We start from the raw sequence: 22,574 nt of genomic DNA on the forward strand, positions 1-22,574 counted from the left end.
CTGCTGCTTCAATGGCCGTCACCATCTCCTGCCACTGCTGGAATGTTTGAATCGGCAGGCACAACACTAGTAAAGTGATATGTCAACATATTATGGTACGCTCTGATTTCAAAACATGCTGCAGCCTCCTGCCCAGCAGCATCACTGAAGAGTCTGGAGGCAGGAAGACATGAAGTCTTAGAGCCAAGCTACAAGTGACGCCTGACACAGGTTGGACACTTGTCAGCTTACCTCAAGTTTTGATGGGAAATGTAGGCGTCCTGGTTTTACAGCTTGGCTCTCCATCACAGCTGCAAAACCAAGATGCCTACATTTCCCATAAAAACTTGAGGGAAGCTGACAAGTGTCCAACCTGTGTCAGGCGTCACTTGTAGCTTGGCTCTTACAGTGTCGGGACACGAGTAGATTGTCCCGACACATTGCGGAGGATCTAGATACATTGCTTCTGTTGTTGAGACGTACTCCTTGTTGTCTTGGTATGTGCTCACAAAGCCAGCTACTCTTGGGACCAGCTCTTGCAATCACTTCTTTAACAGGAAACAGTGCAGTCTATCTGATATCAGTCACCTAAAGGATGCATCTGCTGTGTAAGTGCAAGGAGATGACAAACGGTGGGTGAATCCATGCTTTATGTGAGCCAGTCAGGTTAATAACCTGAGCAACCACGACCCTGGGAGATACTGGGAGAGCCAGTTTAGTGTAGTGGTTAAGAGCGCGGGACTCTAATCTGGAGAGCCTGGTTTGATTCTCCACTCCTCCGCCTGAAGCCAGCGGGGTGACCTTGGGTCAGTCTCAGCTCTTCCAGAGCTCTCTCAGCCCCACCCACCTCACAGGGTGTTTTGTTGTGGGGATAATAATAGCATGCTTTGTAAACCTCTCTAAGCTGGTGTTAAGTTATCATGAAGGGTGGTATATAAATCTATTTTTTATCATCATCATCATCATCATCATTAAAATACTTTTTAAAAACTGAGCCCTTTTCACAACATAGTGTTTCAAACTGCTCTGAGAATGGGGAGCAGTGTGCTGTGTGGCTTTATGTTGTCCCAATAAGCACCCACATTAGCCGCATGAATCAACCTTTGTTTTCCTTCTGAAACTGGCCCTTTAACTTAAAGGATGTCATAATGTTGCAGAACTGTCTTCACCTGAATCCACACTGGAGCAAGAGAAGCCCATTGCTGCATACTGCAGGAGGTAATAATAGGGTTGCCAACCACCAGGTGGTTCCTGGAGATCCCCCAGGACTACATCTGATCTCCAGGCTTTGGGGGGGGGGGGTTCTGTGGCACTATACCCTACTGAGGTCTCCTCCCTCCCCAAACCATAATAATAGCATACTTTGTAAACCGCTCTGAGTGGGCGTTAAGTTGTCCTGAAGGGCAGTGTATAAATTGAATGTTGTTGTTGTTGTTGTTGTTGTTGTTGTTACTGCCTCATCTCCATCAATGCAATGAGATGCCTTTTCTTGAGACCATGGAAAGCCGCTGACAGTCTGAGTGCACAATATGGACCTTGACGGACCCTGGGTCTGATGAAGTGTAAGGCAGCTGCAGGTGGGTGTGTTCAATAGGTTCGATGCATAGTGACTTCCAGTGCAGTGCCCAGCGACGAGTTTCTCCCTCTGTCCCAATTCACTGGTGGTGTCATTTCCCACAGCAAAGACAGTGCATTGCCCCCTTTGAGGCATCTGCTTCCAGCAAGTCATTGACCAAGTCGCGGTTGATTCCAGTGGTGTTTCCTGGCATCCATGCCCTTCTTTCCCCCCTGCTTCTCTCCCCGTCATTGGAACAGGAGTTGCTTCGAAAGAGCTCTGTGTCTGCAAGGAACACCTATTCAGAAAGTCAGAGACCACTACACTAATAGCTTGATCAGGGCTTTTTTTCGGGGAAAAGAGGTGGTGGAACTCAGTGGGTTGCCCTCGTTGAAAATGGTCACATGGCTGGTGGCCGCGCCCCCTGATCTCCAGACAGAGGGGAGGTGAGATTGCCCTCTGCACGGAGGGCCATCTCAACTCCCCTCTGTCTGGAGATCAGGGGGCGGGGCCACCAGCCATGTGACCATTTTCAAGAGGTTCCGGAACTCCGTTCCACCGCATTCCTGTTGAAAAAAAAGCCCTGAGCTTGATACAGGTTTCCATAGTGAACCAAATAAAGCACAACTTTGTATTTTTTTAGAACATTTATTTTCTTTTGTTTCAATGCCTTGGACAGTTTTGGTCTTACTGCATGCTATCTTTATGAGCTAGTGCTGTGTAAAATAGTTCATATAGTTCATAATAGAATCATTAGCAACTCCCTGGTTTTTTCCTTCTTTTAAATCCAGTCGAATTTATTTTTCTTATCTTAAAAACGTACCTCGACAGTTACATAACTGACATTTCCTGGGCAATTTATTTTGGAGAAAAAAAAAACCCAAAACGACGCAGCAGTAACAATAGATACAAGCAGTGTGTTGAAGTTCCCAGAACAGTCTGGTAATCTAAATCACAGCTGAACTTCTGTGGAAGGTCTCCAGGCACACATTAATAGGTAATACTTACATGATCGTTCTACAATCCCGTCAATCTAGTCACCAGTTTATAAATCATAAAACTCAGCTAGACTCCTGAATGAGGCATGTTGTTCCTATTGGAACACGTCATTGCCTACGAATAACACTGCCCTCCTGTAGGCACTGGGCGGTCCCACAGCCTTCTGAAAACAATGGTGCATTGTGTTTGCATGTCACATGCTGAGTTGTTGATGTAGCACAGAGGCCTGCCATCTGTGTGCTCAGGCTACTTTGAGAGCCTGATACTGGCAGTAATGGCTGTACCCGTAATCACTATGCAAAATGCACTGGGAGGGAAAACCCCACGGGTAACTAACAAAACTTACGGTTCACACCAATTATTTAATCAAGTGAAAAATTCTTTAAAGTGCAAGTGCAAGTGCTACTATAACCATTCAATAAATACTTTACAATTCATTCTCATCCAACTACGAAACAACACTTAATATACAATACAATACATTAAACTCTACAATCACAATAGGTACTACAACGACAGACTATCTGAGAAATTGGAGAAATATATTTAAAAGAACTGTCGCGTCTTCATGATTTTCGGTTGTACCTGACATAGTCTGTCGTTGTAGTACCTATTGTGATTGTAGAGTTTAATGTATTGTATTGTATATTAAGTGTTGTTTCGTAGTTGGATGAGAATGAATTGTAAAGTATTTATTGAATGGTTATAGTAGCACTTGCACTTGCACTTTAAAGAATTTTTCACTTGATTAAATAATTGGTGTGAACCGTAAGTTTTGTTAGTTACCCGTGGGGTTTTCCCTCCCAGTGCCTTTTACTTTGAGAGCCTGTCTACGTTTGCCTCGCTCTCGTCTAATCCACCGCAATAGCTGGAGATCAGCTAATAGAGATCAGCGCTATTTCGGTGTCCGGGTTTCTGTTTGCTGGTCTCCTCCTTGTCCTCGAAGACCCTCAGCTTTCTTTTGTCACCACTGGAGTCCTGGTGGCACAACCCCTCATCACTGCCTGTTGGCAAGCTGTCAAACGTGCCCTCCTTACTGACTCCTCGAAGAGTTTTTGTTTTCCTCTTCTTGCGGCAGATGTCACGACATTTCTGTACACAATTAAACCGGGTCTCGGTGGTGCAGGCATACATCCCAGCAGGGACAGCCAGCACCATGGCGCACACAATAATAATGATGTGAATGAGTTTCTCCCTCTGTTCCAATTCACTAATGTCATTTCCTGTAACAAAGACAATGCATTGCCCCCTTTGAGGCATTTGATTCCTCAAAGTCACACATACTTCATACTTAGTGGCGGGGAGCAAGTCATTGACCGAGTAGCTGTTGATTCCAGGGCCAATGTAAATCATCTCCTTCTCGGAGTCGTCATACTTCCCAAAATGGAGGGTATACCAGGTTTCCCCTGGATTCTCGGTCATGGTGTACCATTCCAACGTGATCCCATAGACTGTCTGTTTGGCAATTCTCACATCAATGTAGGGATTTTCTCTTGAGAAGGAAGAGGAGAAGGAAGAAGCCATCGTTCGGGGAGCTTGAACATTCAACATGATGGTGGCTGAGGTGTTGCCGAGGAAGTTGGCGGCTGAGCAGGTATAGTTGCCATGATCCATAAGATGGACTGAAGGAATCACCAAGACTGACTTAGTGGTATCTTCACTGATATGGCTTGTGGACACTAGAAGAAAAGGAGGACAAAGACAAAGGACATAAGATTCTCTTTTCAATGCCAACAGCAGTCTAGGTGTGATAACCATGTTTTCATTCCCAAAAATCAGGGCTTTTTTTCTGGGAAAAGAGGTGGTAGAACTCAGTGGTGGAACTCAGGACTGCACAATGACATCACTTTGGGTCAGCTGGAACAAGGGGGGAGTTTTTTTTAAGTTTAAATCACCCTCGGTGAAAATGGTCACATGGCCAGTGGCCCTGCCCCCCTGATCTCCAGACAGAGAGGAGTTTAGATTGCCCTCCGTGCCAGCGGTGCGGAGGGCAATCTAAACTCCCCTCTGTCTGGAGAGCAGGGGGCGGGGCCACTGGCCATGTGGCCATTTTCAAGAGGTGCCAGAACTCTGTTCCACCACGTTCCAGCTGAAAAAAAGCCCTGCCAAAAATGATCCAAAAACATGGATACGCAAACCACCCCCCAGAGAAATTCCACTAGTTTTCCCGAAACGCTTTTAGCCTCCCTATAAATTCTTCAGATTACTTGCCAGAGCAGAAAAGGGATGAAGAAACTTGTGGTGGGGTAGCTAAGAGTAAGGCTTGAAGGAGGGAGACTTGGATTCAGAACTGTAACTATGGTTGTTTGCTTTGGTCTATATACTGTCAATTCTGGTCATGAGCGGAAGTAGCTATTCCTGTCTTTGGCCCACCAGAAGGTATCCCTCCTATTATTATACCCCCTCCCCTTGATTTGGTGGAAGTGGCTCCTTCACTTCTCTGTCCTATGTTGCTTAATTTACATTTCTCCTGATAGCAGGGTCATGTTCGATGGTTCCAGCAAGACTCAATCGAAGGGTGGTTGTGGATCTCCTCTTTCCCCTGCAGTCTTCTCCAATCCCAAGCTATATTAGTCCATGTGGGTGAGGAGACTGCAGTGTTCACGGGGTAAACCCCCCTTCTAACCCTAGTAACTCTTCTAACAGCAGCGCTCTAATGACAGAAGAGGAAAGAGAGGGTGATTTCACATCCTTCCCTCTTCCTTAGAGCAGCACCTCTAAGTTATGAAATTATGGGCCTGTAAAGTTTATGGTTTTTAGCTAATAACAATGTTAAAGTTTGCAAATATTTTTCAGGCTGACAAGACATGGGAGCATGTAAAAAACAGAAGGCGCTTGAGTGTTTTTTCCCAAGGCTCTTTTTCAGGGGGAACGCAGGGGAACGGAGTTCCGGAACCTCTTGAAAATGGTCACATGGCTGGTGGCCCCACCCCCTGATCTCCAGACAGAGGGGAGTTGAGATGGCCCTCCGCGCAGAGGGCAATCTCAACTCCCCTCTGTCTGGAGATCAGGGGGCGGGGCCACCAGCCATGTGATCATTTTCTCCGAGTTCCACCACCTCTTTTCCCAGAAAAAAAGCCCTGTTTTTTCCTATCATGCAGCAGTTGGTAAAATGTCTATTTGCTCTAGCTTCTTCCCGAAGGAGCTGAGCAGTAGATTTCACAATTCATACAGTGCGGCCAGCAGCTTGAGACGTACTTTTATGTACCTCCCCCATGAAACCTTGTTCATGTGTGGGCAAGAAAAGTAAAAAAGGGTAAAAGAATGACAGGATGAGTGTGATCTGGGCCAGGATAAGATCTGGGATGAAAGGAATAAAAGAGGCCACCAGTGGTAAAGTTCACAGATGACCTCCACACTGGAGAATGGAAGCCACTAGAAGCTCTCTGCAGTGAGAAAAAGGGAAAGTAAGCAAAGTCAGTTAACATGAGTAAAGATGCATGTCAACAAAGTTCCAGAAGATCTGTGAGTCAAGCTTACCTCATGGATCACGAAGGCCAGGAGGCAAGACCTCTGAGCCATGGCGCCTTATTCAACGGGTACCCAGTTAACCATATGTAGGGAGACAGGCAGAAACTAAGAAGAATGGACTAAAAGATCTAGAGATGCCTGAGGTGGAGCAGAGACCTTTGAAGATCTCTCCTGGTTGATTAGTTTAGACCCTCCCATGAGAGTCTTTCCTTACAGATCAGCATCTGTCACAGGTGCTGAGGCCCAGGGAAGCTCTCTGTAGGCTGCCACCACTCTGGTACAAGCTTCCTCGGAAGGGCCCAGAGCACCCAACCGACCCCTTCTGTTTACTTTTCCCCAGTAGGATTGATTTATTATGTGACCAAATGAGTCGTGAGGACCCAGGCAGAATAATAAAGAACTTTATTAAAAAGGTTTATTAGCAACTGGTGTTCAAAACTTTGTAAAGTAAAAAGAATAGTAAAAGGTTGGTGAACAAACAAAACTATAACACCCTAATGCGTCTAACTAGACTGTTCTTAACTGTCTCCTGGCAACTGGCCTCCAACTCTGTCACCCCTTCTGGATGAGGGATCCTTCCGTCTGCAGCAGCCTCTCCTCAGCGCTGCTCCCTAGGAGTGAACCTCCTCCCACTGTGGCGAGGCCTTTTATCTCTCAGGCACCATCCCTCTACTTTTCTATTCGTGCAATTTTCCCCTCAGAATCCCCTCTTACCCAATCACAAGGGCCAAAGGGAATCGGGGAAATGTAGGCCCTGCAGTCACTTTCGTTCAGGCCTCCCCAGAGCCACTAGGCCTCACTAGGCTCGGGCTCATAACAGTATCACAGCACAGGAAGGCCTGGCCAGGGTTGGGGTTACAGTGCATTCTGTAATTGAAAAAGTTTTTTCAAAGCACACTGGAGTCCCACTGAATCACAGAGTTGGAAGGGGCCATACAGACCATCTAGTCCAACCCCCTGCCCAGTGCAGGATCAGCCTAAAGCATCCCTGACAAAGATTCATCCAGCCTCTTCTTGAAAACTGCCAGTGAGGGGGAGCTCACCACCTCCCTAGGTAGCTGATTCCACTTTTGAACTACTCTGACCGTGAAAAAGTTCTTCCTAATATCCAGCCGGTACCTTTGTGCATGTAGTTTTAGCCCACTGCTTCGGGTCCTACCCTCTGCTGCCAACTGGAACAGCTCCTTGCCCTCCTCCAAATGACAGCCTTTCAAATATTTAAAGAGAGTGATCATGTCCCCCCTCAACCTCCTTTTCTCCAAACTCAACATTCCCAAAGCCCTCAGCCTTTCCTCATAGGGCTCAGTCTCCAGACCCCTGATCATCCTCATCGCTCTCCTGTGCACCCTCTCGATTTTGTCCACATCCTTTCTGAAGTGAGGCCTCCAGAACCCTTCCTGTCTCTTCCTTGGTCCCTAAGGCTTGAGATGCAAATTGGTGCAGTTGCAGGTAGAGCTCGGTCACCTCTCTCTGTCCCAAAGTCCCATTTGAATTTATTTCTAACACCTCCAGACCAGCCCCCAGTCTGTTAGTCCATAAGGATCCCGAGACCCCAGGTGTCAACTTCCCCGGGATCAGAAAGGACTGCTTTGGGTGGAGGAGGGCCCAAAATGTGGGGAAGGTCCCTGGTCCTTGCATCCAGAGATCAGTGGATTCAGCCCAATATAATTTAAATTTTAAAAACAACCTCTTCCTTAATCTAACATACCTCACAGCGGGCTTTAAGATAGGAAAGTGCCCAAGACACTTTTTGATATCCTTGAAAGCAACAGGCAGAATACACAAGTGATGGCTAAAAACAATTTGCTTTGCAAACCTGGCCCTTTCCAGAAGATATTTCACGTCTGATTCTGCACACCTTGGATAATGCACTTTCAATGCACGTTATCAATCGTTTGAGGTAGATTTTTTGTTCTGCACACAAAAAAATCCATTCCAAATGATCAATAAAGAGGATTGGAAGTGCATTATCCAACGTGTGCAGAATCACTCACGATGTGTTTTATCCAATCTCTTCTTTCAAAACGATTTAGAGTTTTGCCAAAGACAGTTCTGGTAAATTTGATGACTACTTTTCCTGCTTTGTGCTGTCCAAATATTTGAGGGCGCACATTATGCTAAAAAGTCTTTGAAAGAACTGTAATGCCAGGAAACGTCTGTTGTTTTCTTTGCCCAAAATAAAAGGCCTAACTCAGGAATGTTTCCATGCATAATCTTGTAAAAGAACATGAGACTGCTTATGACCAACATAAATAAAGGCCAATGGTCCATGGGCATGTTTGTTCAGCTCAGCACAGTACCTAGTAAGGCCTACATATAACTCATTAGCCTTTTTCTTTCATGTGCATATTTAGGTCTTAGACAAACAAGTTCTTTTACTGGTTTTTTGGTTTTATTTATACTGGGTGGGATCCCCTAAGTCCAGTTCTTATTTGGTCCATTACACCAAATCCATTACAAGAACGTCCACTGAACATCCAAAATTCACCCGTTTCCCAAATGGTGATGTCTCTCTAGCACCATCATCAAGAATGTGCATCAGCTCTAGAGGCCTCTTTCTAGAGCAGGACAACCCATTGAACTTGTGGACACTTCTGGAATTTTTTTCCCAGATGGTAGTGGATCCCGCCACAAAATGTATGCAATGGGAGGTGGGACCAGTGACAAAATGGCTGCCATTAGGTAAATTACAAACTGTTAAGAGGTTCCAAGCCAAGCATCGTCTTGGGATGGAGGCATCTCCTGCCCCGATAAAGTGAAGGAAAGTCACAACTGGTTCTTTGCTTTGGAGAAGAAGTGGTTTGTGGTTTGGGGAAGAAACAAGCGGAAACCAGGAAACCTCTGTTGGGCACCATGGATCTCAAGAGCACCATACGGGGGATCACCTTGTCACTTCTCTGAGCATGAAATAACCCTCTCCACTACGACCCCCCCCCCCCCATCATGCTGTTGGGGCGATGAGGGAGAGAATTCCACTAAGACCAGGCAAGGCACAGGTAGTAGGGAGATCTCGAAGGTTTCCCACACATCTGTGTCAACTCCAAAACATCAGATGATTAGGGCAACCACAGTTTTCGTACACAGCATATTTACTGCAGGAATCATTATAAAGACTCTGGAAATGTTGGATGTTCACGGAACTACTTGATAAGATCCAGGAGGCATTGATATGGGGAAGGCATTCACAAGGTCTGATATCTCTGCTATAAAAACCATGAGTCAGAATCCTGCTTCTTCTCTAATATAATTTGGGATTGTAAAGTCAACAGGGCAGGAATACTTTACACCAGCTAGCAACTGAGCCAGTAAAGTAAAAAAAAAAAAAAAAGGAAGTCTTTTACTGCAAACCTGAGACCTTCCTTTTTCTTCTACAAAATCTATCAGTCAAAGAAAAGTTAATGTTTCCAACTGCAACTCCTTGGCCTAACAGCAAGGACATTTGCAATTAAGACCTATGGAGGGGAAAAGAGAAGTTAATTGTTTATATTTTGTTTTATTTATTTATCACCCACAGATAATTGTATTTCCCTTAATAGTACCGCTTTATTGGCTGTAGCCTTCAGCCTAACCACACTGGTTTGACAAAAAAAGAAACCCTACATGGCTGGTTCTAATTATAGAAGTTTTTTAGTTTTAGTTTTATGCCGAATTGCTAGCAGAAAAGAAGCCAAAGAATTAGCATCACGGCTTTTTTTCTGGGGAAAGAGGTGGTGGAACTCAGTGGGTTGCCCTCGGAGAAAATGGTCACATGGCTGGTGGCCCCGCCCCCTGATCTCCAGGCAGAGGGGAGTTGAGATTGCCCTCCGCGCCGCCGAGCGGCGCGGAGGGCAATCTCAACTCCCCTCTGTCTGGAGATCAGGGGGCGGGGCCACCAGCCATGTGACCATTTTCAAGAGGTTCCGGAACTCCGTTCCCCCACGTTCCCCCTGAAAAAAAGCCCTGCTTAGCATTATGTGGATCATCATCATGAAGAAGAAAAGGGAGACTCCGGGCCGTCCTTCTTTAACAACAGAGTTATCCATCTCTCTCTATCTTTGATAAATAAAGGGCATTCAAAGACTAAATGAGACAAAGTACCTATCTTCCTTGTACTACAAAAGCGCCAATGTTCCAAAAAAGAAATTCCTGAAAAATTTCCCTTTAATATAGGTAATCTGGCAGCCAAAAAATTTACAATATCTAGGGACAGTAAAGATTTTAAATACGCAGGGAGGGGTACTGGGAGTTCTAATCCATAATAAGAAAGAAAGCACACCCTTCTAGCAGCAGATTTGTTCTTCTGAACTCAAGCTTCGAACTGCTTTTTGACCCATGCTAATGCTATTTTATCATTCTCCATCAATAATAAAAGGACAGAAGTAAATCCTAGTCATTTCAATCTCTGATCCACAAACCTCTTCAAACTATTCAAGAAAGAAACTTCCCTTAATCTACAGAGGAGCCTGGATCTGTGATCAAAAAGAATCTTGATCCTCAGTCTAAATGCATCTATTCAAGCACCTGATTCTAATGAAGCAATTGCAAATTCTTGCCAGTTAGCTATACTTAATACATAGTTAGGCAGTCTAGTTATTTTCCTTAAAAATTATAGCAGAAAGGAATCAGTGGCCTCATAAGCACCTTTGACCCAAACTCCAGAGCAATAAAGAATCATTTAGTTAATTTTTCTCAAAAAGATTCTAACGGCTACCGGATAATACTTGCCACCGAATGTATGAAAAAAATACAACAAAGCATTTAAATATGGCAATATTTTTTGAAGAATGAATTGGAATTAGACTTTTCAAGATAAATCTTGAAAGAATAGTAATCCCAGATATCTAAATCTGGTCTCTTGTTAGATTTTAATATATTTGCTTCTCTTTTTTTTTTTCTTTGGCCAACAGACTGCTGAGAAACCAATTATTTTAGATTTTTTCACATTTATTATTAGACCTTCCTCAGCACAGGAGTGTCAAAACTGAGTAGCATACACTTTAGTCCTACAGTTATTGGGAATAATAATGCCACATCAGTTTGGTGTAGTGGTTAAGAGCGACAGGACTCATATCTGGAGAACCGGGTTTGACTCCCCACTCCTCCACTTGAAGCCAGCTGGGTGACCTCACAGGATGTTGGTTGTGGGGATAATAATAACATACTTTGTAAACCGCTTTGAGTGGGCATTTATATACCTTCCTGAAGGGCGGTATATAAATCGAATGTTGTTGTTGTTCTTGTCATCAGCAGCAGCATAGAGTAGAATTGAAAGATCTGGCTGGTTAAGAATAGGTGCGTGAAAGATATATCCTGAGATAGCTTTAACAATGCCATTGATATACAAGTTGAAGAGATGAGGAGATAAAAGACAGCCTTGTCAAACACTTTGAAAGATAGGAACAGAATCTGTAGTCTGACCTTCCACATTGCATCTTATTTTAACTGTCTCTTGATACAGTCTAATCAATTTCTGCATTGCCCTTGGATTGCTCAGAAACTAGCAGAACCAATTTGGTTCAAATTGTTGACAACAATTTACCTCAGGACTAGGGCAAGCCTAAGAAAATCTAAGTTCCACCTGTTCAAGAAAATTATGAGCAGGACAGCTGAGGCAATAAGTCTGCAAAGTTGTATCTTGGTCTTAACAAGACGGCTTTCAAAGAAGATGGACTCAGTTTTTCTAGGAAGAGAAAGTTGAAAGCGTCTATACCAGATGTATATTTGAAAGAAACTAAGCCTAATGCAGCAAATTTGGGCTATGACTATTCCCTACTGAATACCACGTACCAGGCTTGGAATGGAAATTGTGGTGTAGTGGCTAGCATATCAGACAAGGCCTGGTGGAATCCTCAAGCTATGACCCTCAATGGGTGACCCTGAACTTACCACATTCTCCCTCATCTTAACTCACCTCATGGGATTGTTATAAGGGTGGACTAGCTAATACCAGCCTGAGCTCCTTCAGAAAAGAATGAAATAAAAACAGTAAATAGATGGAAAGCAATGGACTTCACTTTAATTTACAGTGCAATCCTATGTAGGGTTTCTCCAGCCTAAGACCATTGATTTTAATGGATTAATTCTGCCTAGATCTGCACTGTTACTGATCTAATGAATTAAGTTTAGCCATAAGTACCTGGATAATGCTCAATAACCACAATATAAATATAAAGTAAAATTAATTAATTAATGTTCTTGGTGTGGAGTAAATAGATCTGATAATCAGTCAATCAAAATTTAAGCTAGCAGATATCATATCACGAAGGTGTCACCAACAATTCATCCACGTTAGCGTACTCTAATTAAAATCAATGGGCAATGCTGAAGTTGGCTGTGGTGAGTCAGTGATTGCTTTTCAAACTAAGAGGCTGCACTAAGTTGCCTGTTGCAGAAATCCATCGTAATCCAGCCACAAGAAAATCTATGAGGCATCTCTATCCATGCCTTATATGCTTGAATCTTTCAGTCTTCTGTCCTCCTATCATAAAGATGATCACCAAAAATAAAAGGGTTGTTGGTAGAAATATCTGCTTCCCTCCTACTGAATCAATCTGATAGTTCAATTATAGCAGAATGTGGTTGGTGTCAGGGTTGTCAGGATTTATAGTCCTGTGGCTCCATTAGTACAATTTTATACATGTTTACTCAGAAGGAAGTCCCATTTTATTCAGTAGGGCTTACTCCCAGGTGAGTGTTCTTAGGATTGCAGAGCATGTGATTAATGCCCTCACCCAATAATTGCATTTAGTCAGGGCTTTTTTTCTGGGAAAAGAGGTGGTGGAACTCAGGACCGCACAATGACATCACTTTGGGTCAGCTGGAACAAGGGGGGAGTTTTTTAAAGTTTAAATTGCCCTTGGCAAAAATGGTCACATGGCTGGTGGCCCCGCCCCCTGATCTCCAGACAGAGGGGAGTTTAGATCTAAACTCCCCTCTGTCTAGAAATCAGGGGGCGGGGCCACCAGCCATGTGACCATTTTCAAGAGGTGCCGGAACTCTGTTCCACCACGTTCCCGCTGAAAAAAAAGCCCTGCATTTAGTAATCATCAGTAACCTTATTTTTGTATTTGATCTTGTTCATTGATTGGTTCATTGATTTAAGATTTAACTTTGCTTTTCTTCCCAGTGTGGGGGCCTAAAGTGGCTTGCAGCATCCTTCTTCACTCCTCCATTTTATTTTCAAAAGAACACCCCCCCCCTATGTGGTAGGTTAGCCTAACTGGCCTCAGGTGACTTAGCAAACTTCTTACATATTAGCAATTGTGTCAAGCTGTGTCACAATCCTTGGGCTGATCATTTAGTCCCACTTAACTAAATCAGATCAAACACCAGACCCTCACCATTTGCCTAAGGGTGGGGGGTCCATTCCTGTAAATGTACAAAGGCTGGGAGACAGGGGATCAGCTGCCCCAGGGGTAGACTGGGAGACCTGGAAAGGACCCCGTCCCTTAATGGGTACAGTGGTCATTACAGCAGGTCACCTGGCCAGGCAGATAAGGAGGCCACAAGTCATCTGGCCAGATGGTGAGGTGGGTGCCACACAACACACCCAGCACACATACTTTCTCCATACATAAATACAGTTCTGAAAAAACAGAAAAAGTGCAACAGCAGATTGTACTCCCAACATGTGCCCACATCAGTGGTCGAGCCACAGACTGCGAATGAAGGAAATCATGAGTTGTGAATCTGTGGATGAAAAGGGTCTACAGTATTCACTAGTTTCTTACTAGTTTCTAGATCCACCTCTGATTAATAGAAGCTCAGAGGTCAAAGAAAAACCTTAACAGTGGCCATAAAATACAGACCAGTCCTTCTCATGAAAGAGCTTGCGGTGAAATAATGCTTACCATTAAATGCTCGGAGTTGTTTTAGCGTATAAGTCCACCAGATTGCTGCAGAAGGACTGGCGTTCACCAGACAGGTCAGAGTAACATTTAGTCCAACAGCTACCGTGACATTGGACTCAGTGGATGACACCACAGGTTTTGTGCAGCTGTTCAGTTCCACTTCGTGAAAGTATTTCCCTGCTCTAAATATAGGACTTGAACAAGTTAAGTATGAATTCATCAGAATTAGGGGTGGGCTAATAGACTGGATAAACTGGATGAAACTTCGCAGGCGACAGTCACATATCCACGAGTTATCATGCAAAGCTAAAATTGCATTAGATACAGCTTCTGTCTTCTTCTCTGGTTGTTGAAATTTTTGGTACACCGGCCAGTTATAGAAGACGTCCCTGGAGATGATAGTAAGCTGATTGGAAGATAAGTCTAAATAGGTCAAGTTAGGCAGATAGCGGAGGGCATGTTCTGGAAGGACGTCGAGTTTGTTGTGTTTCAGATCAAGGATTTTCAAAGATGGGGTAGCCTGAAACGCTGTCCATGGTACCGAACTCAACCGATTCCCTTGTAACCTCAGCTCAACCAAACCCTTTAGGTACTCCAGGCTTTTTATATGCATGACTGTGATGTTATTAAAATTAAGCCAAAGATATTCCAAGGCACTGACATTAGAGAATGCCCCACAAGGCAATTCTATTAGGTGAGAGTTTTCTAGTCTAATTTTTTTGATATCTTGAGGGATGCCTTCCAGGATCTTTTTCAAAGATGCAGACACACAAAACAAACTCCTAAAAAGGAAATTGGCAAAAGTCATATAGAGCTTATATTTGATTTTAATTAATTAATCAATTACTAATTGAATAAATAAATAATAACAATACATTAATATTTGATTCTAATTAATAAATTGTAATACTTTTTATTCTAACGAATAAATTGAATTTTGCCATGGAAGAACTATAAACTAGGATTGTTTTGGCAGGCACTATAACAATGAAGTTGATTTATTTTCAGCTTCTTAGTTGTAAACCCCAGACAAAAGCCAATTAAGGGAGTTATTAAGATTATGCACAAACCTCTTAGTATTTCAAGGAAGTAATTTTAATCTTGTACTAAAAAATATTCTTAACTGAATATCAATTTTTTTTAAAGTGTTTGAAATACTGAGTTGATTTCGACCTCCTACTGCAGGACTTCAGTTCCCTCCAAGCTGTTCCTCAGAGTTCCCCAGGATCAACATTACAGGCAGCATTTTGGGCTGAAGCAGGTAGGAGGAGGCAGGAAAATCACACGTCATGAACATAAATCCTTTCACCTGCAGACATTTTAAGCAAGATCCAAGATGCAAAGCCTATTTCACCCAAAGCAAAATGCTATTTTCCATGCAATGGAACAGCATATGCATCCCAATCCTATCCACGTTTATTTAGTTCACTAGGGCTTACACCCAGGTAAGGCTGCACAGGATTACAGCCTTAATTGTGACTAACAAGTCCCTTTTATTTTGTGATTGGGTTTTGTTAATGTCTTCCTCTTCTAAACATTTGCTTACCCGGTATGATTTGATATAATAAGTCTACCGAGAAACAGAGACCTCTAAAGACATTTTTCTACAGCATTACTAAAATGTCGATATTGCTTACCTTCCAAACTGTTCACTAGAGCAAGAACATCCTGTGACACAAGATGAACCCACCCGGCATGTCCCATGAAAGAAAAGGAAAAAAAGAAGCAGGTGGCCAACGAAGTCCATATTCTTCTGTAAGTAAACACCACGAAGGTTTTGCGATAGACATGACAAGTTCTCAGAAGCGGCCAATCCTATTAACAGTAATCTTGCTTGACATAGAGGTTGTTGCTTCTGAAGGCCACACGTTGTGCACCCAGTGCCAACTGCTTTGTTTAGGAAGCTGTGAGACTGCCCCTCAGAAGAAGTCAGCATTTTATTCACTGTGAGAAACCTCAGGTGATCTCCTCTTCTTTCTAGCAACAAACCCCCAAAACTAGAACTCATTCCAGTGGTTGGTGGGTGGTTTGACCAAGAATGCAAAACTGCCAGGAAAGAGTTAGTCTATTACACCCGACAGATTCGCCACTTTAAGAAAGGAACATCTCTAAATCATCTTATTTTATTAAGATCAGCCTACAAAAAGTTATTGAAACCAAGTCTGATCTCGCCAAACAATTGTGGCAGGAATTAGGCCTGGCATTTCTAGAAAAGAGGGAGGCATGGTTCAGGGAATTAGTATCTTCTGTAATAGGTAGACGCCCCTCCCCCCGCCCCAGTTGGATGCCCAAATCTCAGTGAAAGACTGGCATGTACACCTCAGCAAAGTATCCAGGGCTTCCTCAATTTTCCAGAATGAGGTACTCAAGCAGATACCTCCTCCTGATCTCTACTCTGCCACAATGGCCCCCTGTTACTGAGACTGGTCAGAGGACTTATTTTATCAAGTCCCCCGGTGAGGACTTGATTCCCCCTGAGCTGTTTAAGTCCTTCCCTGATTGGTGGACACCCATCTTAGCTAAGTTATTTACCCAGGTAAACTCAACAGGTGCCTTCCTCTCGGGGGGGGGGGGGACTGAGTATAGTTGTCCCAGTGTTTAAAATGGAGAGCAAAGCAGATCCCCAGAACTACCGTCCAATAAGCTTGCTGGACATAGCTGCCAAGTTGTATAGAAAATCTCTTCTATGTAAGCTGGGGGAGTGGGAAGCCTCCAACCAAGTCATCTATCCTGAGCAAGCTGGCTTCCACAAAGGGCATTGTACCATTGTCAAACCCTCTACCAACTAGTGTCCCAAAGTATTAAGGGCCCCACTAAATCTCTGTATGCGGCCGTTGTGGACTTAACAGCTGCTTTCGATCCCATTGACAGAGAATGCCTCTGGATGAAGCTGGCTGCTTTGAACATAGATAGGCAGCTATTATTTCTTCTTCGGGAATTCCATTCCAACATCTTTGCAAAAATCAGGGTGGGTCCCACAGGCTCTTTAACAGAGGCAATACCAATTCTGAGAGGGGTAAAGCAGGGATGTGGCCTGGCCCCTTTTTAATCTATATCTAAACAACAGTAGCCTGACGTTATCTGGCCCTGAGTTTGTGTTGTCACCCCTCCCCCCCCCCCCGCCCTTTTAGGATCTCAGAAAATATCATTTCTTTTATATGCTGATGATAGGGTCCTGGTCTCTCTTACCCGTGTTGGCTTTAAAAGGCTCTTACATGAACTTGGTGACTTTTGTAAAGGAAAATTTAAACATCAACTATGCCAAGACAAATGTCTTGGTTTTCAGGAAAAGACCTCATAGGTACAGGTGGACCATAGATGGAACCACCATAGAACAGTGAAGCACCTTTAAATATCTGGGGATTACCTTTAGCAAAACTCTATCTTGGAGGGTGCATTTGGCAATAACCAAATCTACAGTTCTTAGATCAATAGGCGCCATTCTGAAATTTTACTATACCAAAGGAGGTTTTCTTATAGACCCAGCACTGAAAATATATCTGAGCAAGGTCATCCCTTTACGGCGTAGAGATCTGGGGTTGGAAAGATTGTTTAATTACAGCTTTGGAATCTATTCTAAACCATTTCTTAAGGAGAATTTTAGCTTTACCGAAAGGTGCTCCTGCAGCTCTTATGCGAGCAGAGCTTGGTCTGCCCTCAGTCAGAGCCCGCGTACATCTAACCCTGCTCAGATTCTGGAGGAAGCAGCGTAACGATAATGCCAATCCATTACACAGGTTTTGCTATGAAATTATGCTGAAATGAGGTGATCTCTAGCCAGAAAGTTCCATTACTCCCGCTATAAATCCACGAAGGTGGCTTTGGGAAAACCACGGTGACCTCAGCTTCCCATTTGAAATACGAGGAACTGGTACTATATAAATGAAAGAATTATAATTATTGGTATAGAGAACACAAATAATGGGCAGTTTTCTACCACTCCAGGCATTTCCACTGAGTTTCTCCACATTTGTCTCTATTTCTGAATCCCCTTTTGACCCCCAGAAAGATCGTTACCATGGCAGAGGGACTTGGCGAAGGAATAGCCATGCCTGTTGGAAGGATAAGGGGGAGCTCTTCTGAGAGAGCAACTCCATTGAGGAAAGGGGTCAATTTCACCCTCTTGCCCCATATCATTCCAGCCCGCTGACCCACATGGTTGTTCCTCTGCTCAGATTCTACAGTCTCAGGAACGATCATTCTGAGGATTGGAAGGGGCTACAGGAATGCAGAGGCACTTCTGTGGATGGTGGTATACACACCAATAAAGTGGACACAGGCATCGAGAGGAGGCGGTGGCTCAGAGCCAAGCTACAAGTGACGCCTGACACAGGTTGGACACTTGTCAGCTTCCCTCAAGTTTTGATGGGAAATGTAGGCATCCTGGTTTTACAGCTTGGCCCTCCATTACAGCTGCAAGACCAGGACGCCTACATTTCCCATCAAAACTTGAGGGAAGCTGACAAGTGTCCAACCTGTGTCAGGCGTCACTTGTAGCTTGGCTCTCAGAGGTAGAGCATTTGCTTGGCATGCAGCAGGTCCTACGATCAGTCCTCCACATTTCTAGTTAAAGGATGATATTAAATATAATGATAATGATAATAATAATAAGAACAACAACATTTGATTTATATACCACCCTTCAGGACAACTTAACACCCACTGAGAGCAGTTTACAAAGTATGGCATTATTATGCCCACAACAAAACACCCTGTGAGGTGGGTGGGGCTGAGAGAGCTCTGAGAGAGCTGTGACTGGCCCAAGGTCACCCAGCTGTCTTCAGGCGGAGGAGGGGGGAATCAAACCCGGTTCTCCAGATTAGAGTCCTGCTGCTCTTAACCATTACACCAAACTGGCTGCATTTTAATTGTGTTTTAACTCCGTTTTAACTATTGTTTTTAAATATATTTTTGTTGTTTATATTTTACATTGTAAGCCACCTTGAGCACCTCTGGAGGAACGCCAGCTAATTAACCACTACATCAAACTGGCTCTCTGGAGACCCTGGAGACCCTGCCAGTGTGAGTAGGCAATACTGACCTTGATGGACCAGTGGTCTGGCTCCGTATAAAACAGCTGCATGTGTGCATATCAACGATGATGTATTTTCTCCACATGGTCAGTAGGAGGCTGAGCTAAGTCAGACATCACCGAATGGGTCCACAACTTGAAATCTGAGCCCTTCCCAGCCATGAACCATCTCATAAGTAACCGTACTCCCAGTCCCCATATAACGGTCACAAAATGGTATCATCTTGGAATTAACCATATAATCTGATGGTCGTTCTATGTCCGTGTGTATTTAAAGTGCTGTCAAGTTGCATCCAAGTTATGGCGGCTCTGTAGGATTTTCAAGATGAGAGACAAGCAGAGGTGGTTTGCCATTGCCTGCCTCTACAAATATCAAATTGAGTAATATTAAAAAATATCCACAAGGGTAGCCCTCTACACACATGACCCCTCCATGCCTTGACTGAACACCTGGAGAGGGAGAGCAGGCAGGAGTGTGCTGGCCACACCCCCACCTCCAGGTGATTTCTGGCTCATAAACATAATCCCTATGCACAGAGGCATAGGGAGCATAGGGAGCATATGCTCCTTCCCAATTATTGGCAATGCTCAGAAAGCCGCATCCCCAATCACAGGGAGGGAGCATAGATGCAAATGGTGCTTCTGTTCATAGGCACCATGCTCCCTAACAGGCAGTCACGCAGAGTAGGAGGCGGGGCCTGAGGACCCACACCCACTTCCCCCTCTTCACATTCAGTCGACCCACACAAGGGTCACGTGCAGAGGTCTAGTCAAACTGTTTCCTTTATTCTTGTTTCCAAAGCACAAGCATGCCTTCGCTGTTGTGTCTAAATAGTCAGACAATTAACTCAGTTTACTCATATATTTAAAACTCTAAATGTTTGCATTAAGTCTAGCATGAACGCAAACAGAACAAATGTGAGCCACAGCTCAATAATAAGTCAGGGCCATAGCTCTATGAAAGAGCATCTGCTAGGCATACAGTGTTACCTGAATTGGTCTCGTTGCGAGTAAGAGAATAGATTGTGTGTGTGTGTGGTGGGGGGTTTAGCAGCAAGGAAGACGACTATACAAGAGGGGTAACTACGGCATCTTTTCCACCAATATTTACAGAGTCCCTTCCCAGATAGCAGACGAGGCTGGTGCTTTAAATTCAAAAAGCAATATTGTATTAAAGAGGAAAAACACGTACATACACAGGAGTAAATAGTAAAATGGTTACACACAGAGAGAGTCCTAGGAAGCTAGCCAGAAACTGGAATAGAGTGAGGGAGGGGAAGTATATCTACCTATCCTGAAGAGTAGTCCAATCCACAGAGGAAGAGAGTAGCTTCAAACATCCAGCGTCCTTGGGCAGGAGAGCAAGAGGCTTAGGGCAACCTCAAGGGAACAGCGCTTCGGACCCAATAAGCATGCTTGATTTGAATGAGGCCAGGGCACTATTCTTATAGGGTAGATCATGCCCTGAGGTGGGAGAGCCCTCCCAGCCATTGGAAAAAAGACGCCAATGGTCAGTTCCTGGGAATAACAAAGGTTTGATTACCTTGATTACTTGCTGCCGGGGTGTGTAAAAGAAAATGCAAAGTCTCTCCTAGAACTGCACAAAAGGGGCACTTTTTTAATGGAGTCCACTGGAGCTACGTTGATGAATTTAGTTAGGGAATGTACCTTTCCCAGGAATGAATTATAAGAGCTTATGAATGCTAACTGATTTCTCCTTAATCATGGGCTGGGGATCTCATCACAGAAGGAGGGGAAAGGAACATACTAAGTGGGATGACACTGGTAGACCTTTGTTGCTCTGGATTCCATTTGGAACTGAGAGGACTGTAAACTAATCACCGCTGGTTTACATGTGGCGTTCCATTCATGCCTGGATCTCCCGGGTGGGACTCAACAACTGCTAGCTGGAATCCCCCTGTTTGCAAGCTAAACTTCATTTAATCCAGGGGCCTTGTGATTTTATATCAGAAGTAGCTATATTTAATAGCTATCAAACACGGCAGAGGCTGGGCCGACTGCTTACAACAGAAGACCCTGAGCTTAATCCCCGGCATTTTCAGTTAAAAGTAGATGGTGGCAGCAGGTGATGCGGCAGGCCTCTGCCTGAGATCCTGGAGAGGGGCTGCCAGCCTGAGTAGACAATACTGACATTAACGGACTGATGGTCTGACTCAGTAAAAGGCAATTTTAAATGTTCAATACATATTTGTCACAAAGCCCAGGGATGTTAAATATTAACGTTAGTCTAAACCAATCCATCACTTGCAGTGGATTGAAAACTGCCATCTGTTTTCACATCACTTTCTGCCTTCCTTGGCAGAATGCCAAAATAATCAAACTGTATTCTTTTGATGACACCTACTGCCAGGAACCGGTCTTGCAGTTTTCAGCAGACCGGTTCCTGACAGAATGGGATAAGCCCTACCAAGACAGATAGAAAACAGAGATTAGCTTCAGCCTGATTAACCCAAAAAGACTAGAGTAGAAAAGTATTTACAGACATTCAGTAACAGATTAAAAAATAATGTAGGTCAGCAAATAAAGCCATTCATATCTTTGTCAACATTGGTCCCTATTCTGTAGCCATTTAGATTGCCAGAGGTTGTTTCTTTAAATAGTTATAATTTATTAAACAGGTGCTGATATAGAATTGCTGGTACATACACTTGGGGGGCATATTATATCGTGTAATGAGTGGCCTTCCTTACATATTTGTGCTCCGTGTCATGACCAACTATAGCAACCCTCATTCAATTATGTCCTCCCAAAACAGGTTATTAACAGTCCATAATAGCCTGTATTCTACTACTCCACTCAGCAAAATTTGAACCTGTCATCCAGCTTAAGTAATTCTTCCGCTGGCAGAAGAATCAGCAGAAAAGCTTCCAAAGTTGGAGGGCGTCTGCTTAGGATAGAGGAAGGCTTCAGAACGTACCGAGCACCAGTGGCTCCAATATAAAGCCATTGCACTGTTAATGACTGGGTGGTTTACAGCATGATCCCCTCCTCCAGTTTTGTCAAATGGATAGGATCACCGCTAAGTCTCCACATACAGCACATTGGTGAAATTGGGATGGCAATGACCACTTTGCACTGTCGACATTGTGAATTGGCCTTATTAGAGCCTTCATTTGCATAGCTAACTCATAACTTCACAGGGTGGGGGGATTTGATGCATTGCAGGAGAACATGCCACAGTAATCACACTGCCTTAAGTATGTACAGGTGTGTGTGTGGGGGGGGTCTCTTATGATACAATATGTATTTTCTGGCTCTCTCTCTTACACACACACTTACAAGCCATTTTACAAACATTGGACACAGTATACAGCAATACAATTAATAAGCACGGTGTAAGAACCCTGTTAAACCGCTGTCGAACGTATTAGAAAGGGAGTACTGCACCAGAAGGAGAATAGTTTCTTATTGTCTCATATTAAGCTGAGTTCTGCCCTCTGGTGGCCTTGTCTCAATGTGCAGGGCAAAGGTGTATTCTGTTCCAGTAAAAGCAGCAAAAATGAGTAAGAAGAGTATGTGGTCACCACAGGAAGCTGCCTCACCTCAAGTCAGAGCATAGCAGGTCCATCAAGGTCATTATTGTCTACTCCGATTGGCAGCAGCTCCCCAGGGGCGTACGCAAAAGATCTTTCACATCATCTACTACCGGATCCTTTCATTTGGAAATGCTGGGGATTGAATGCTGGAC

The 22,574-nt window shown here is 43.9% G+C and overlaps 1 protein-coding gene across 1 annotated transcript; it reads right to left on the reverse strand.

Annotated features, from left to right (window-relative positions):
• Positions 1–3,412: 3,412 nt before the first annotated feature.
• LRIT2 (leucine rich repeat, Ig-like and transmembrane domains 2) lies at positions 3,413–15,505 on the reverse strand. The gene is made up of 3 exons (XM_054982180.1): positions 15,471–15,505; positions 13,834–14,615; positions 3,413–4,212 (listed from the first exon to the last, which is right to left on the reverse strand). Exons 2-3 carry the CDS (start codon positions 14,444–14,446, stop codon positions 3,413–3,415), a joined length of 1,413 nt encoding a protein of 470 aa, XP_054838155.1. The 5' UTR covers positions 14,447–14,615; positions 15,471–15,505.
• Between the last annotated feature and the right edge of the window lie 7,069 nt (positions 15,506–22,574).

This window comes from Eublepharis macularius, chromosome 6 (assembly GCF_028583425.1).
Source record: "Eublepharis macularius isolate TG4126 chromosome 6, MPM_Emac_v1.0, whole genome shotgun sequence".
Classification (NCBI taxonomy): Eukaryota; Metazoa; Chordata; class Lepidosauria; order Squamata; family Eublepharidae; genus Eublepharis; species Eublepharis macularius.

Coding starts and splice junctions, on each gene's coding strand:
- LRIT2 (XM_054982180.1), bottom strand. CDS start 14,446: ATGCATATAAAAAGCCTGGAGTACCTAAAGGGTTTGGTTGAGCTGAGG. Junction 4,213..13,833: donor ACAACTCCGAGCATTTAATG/GTAAGCATTATT, acceptor CTTTTCTTCTAG/TGTCCACAAGCCATATCAGT.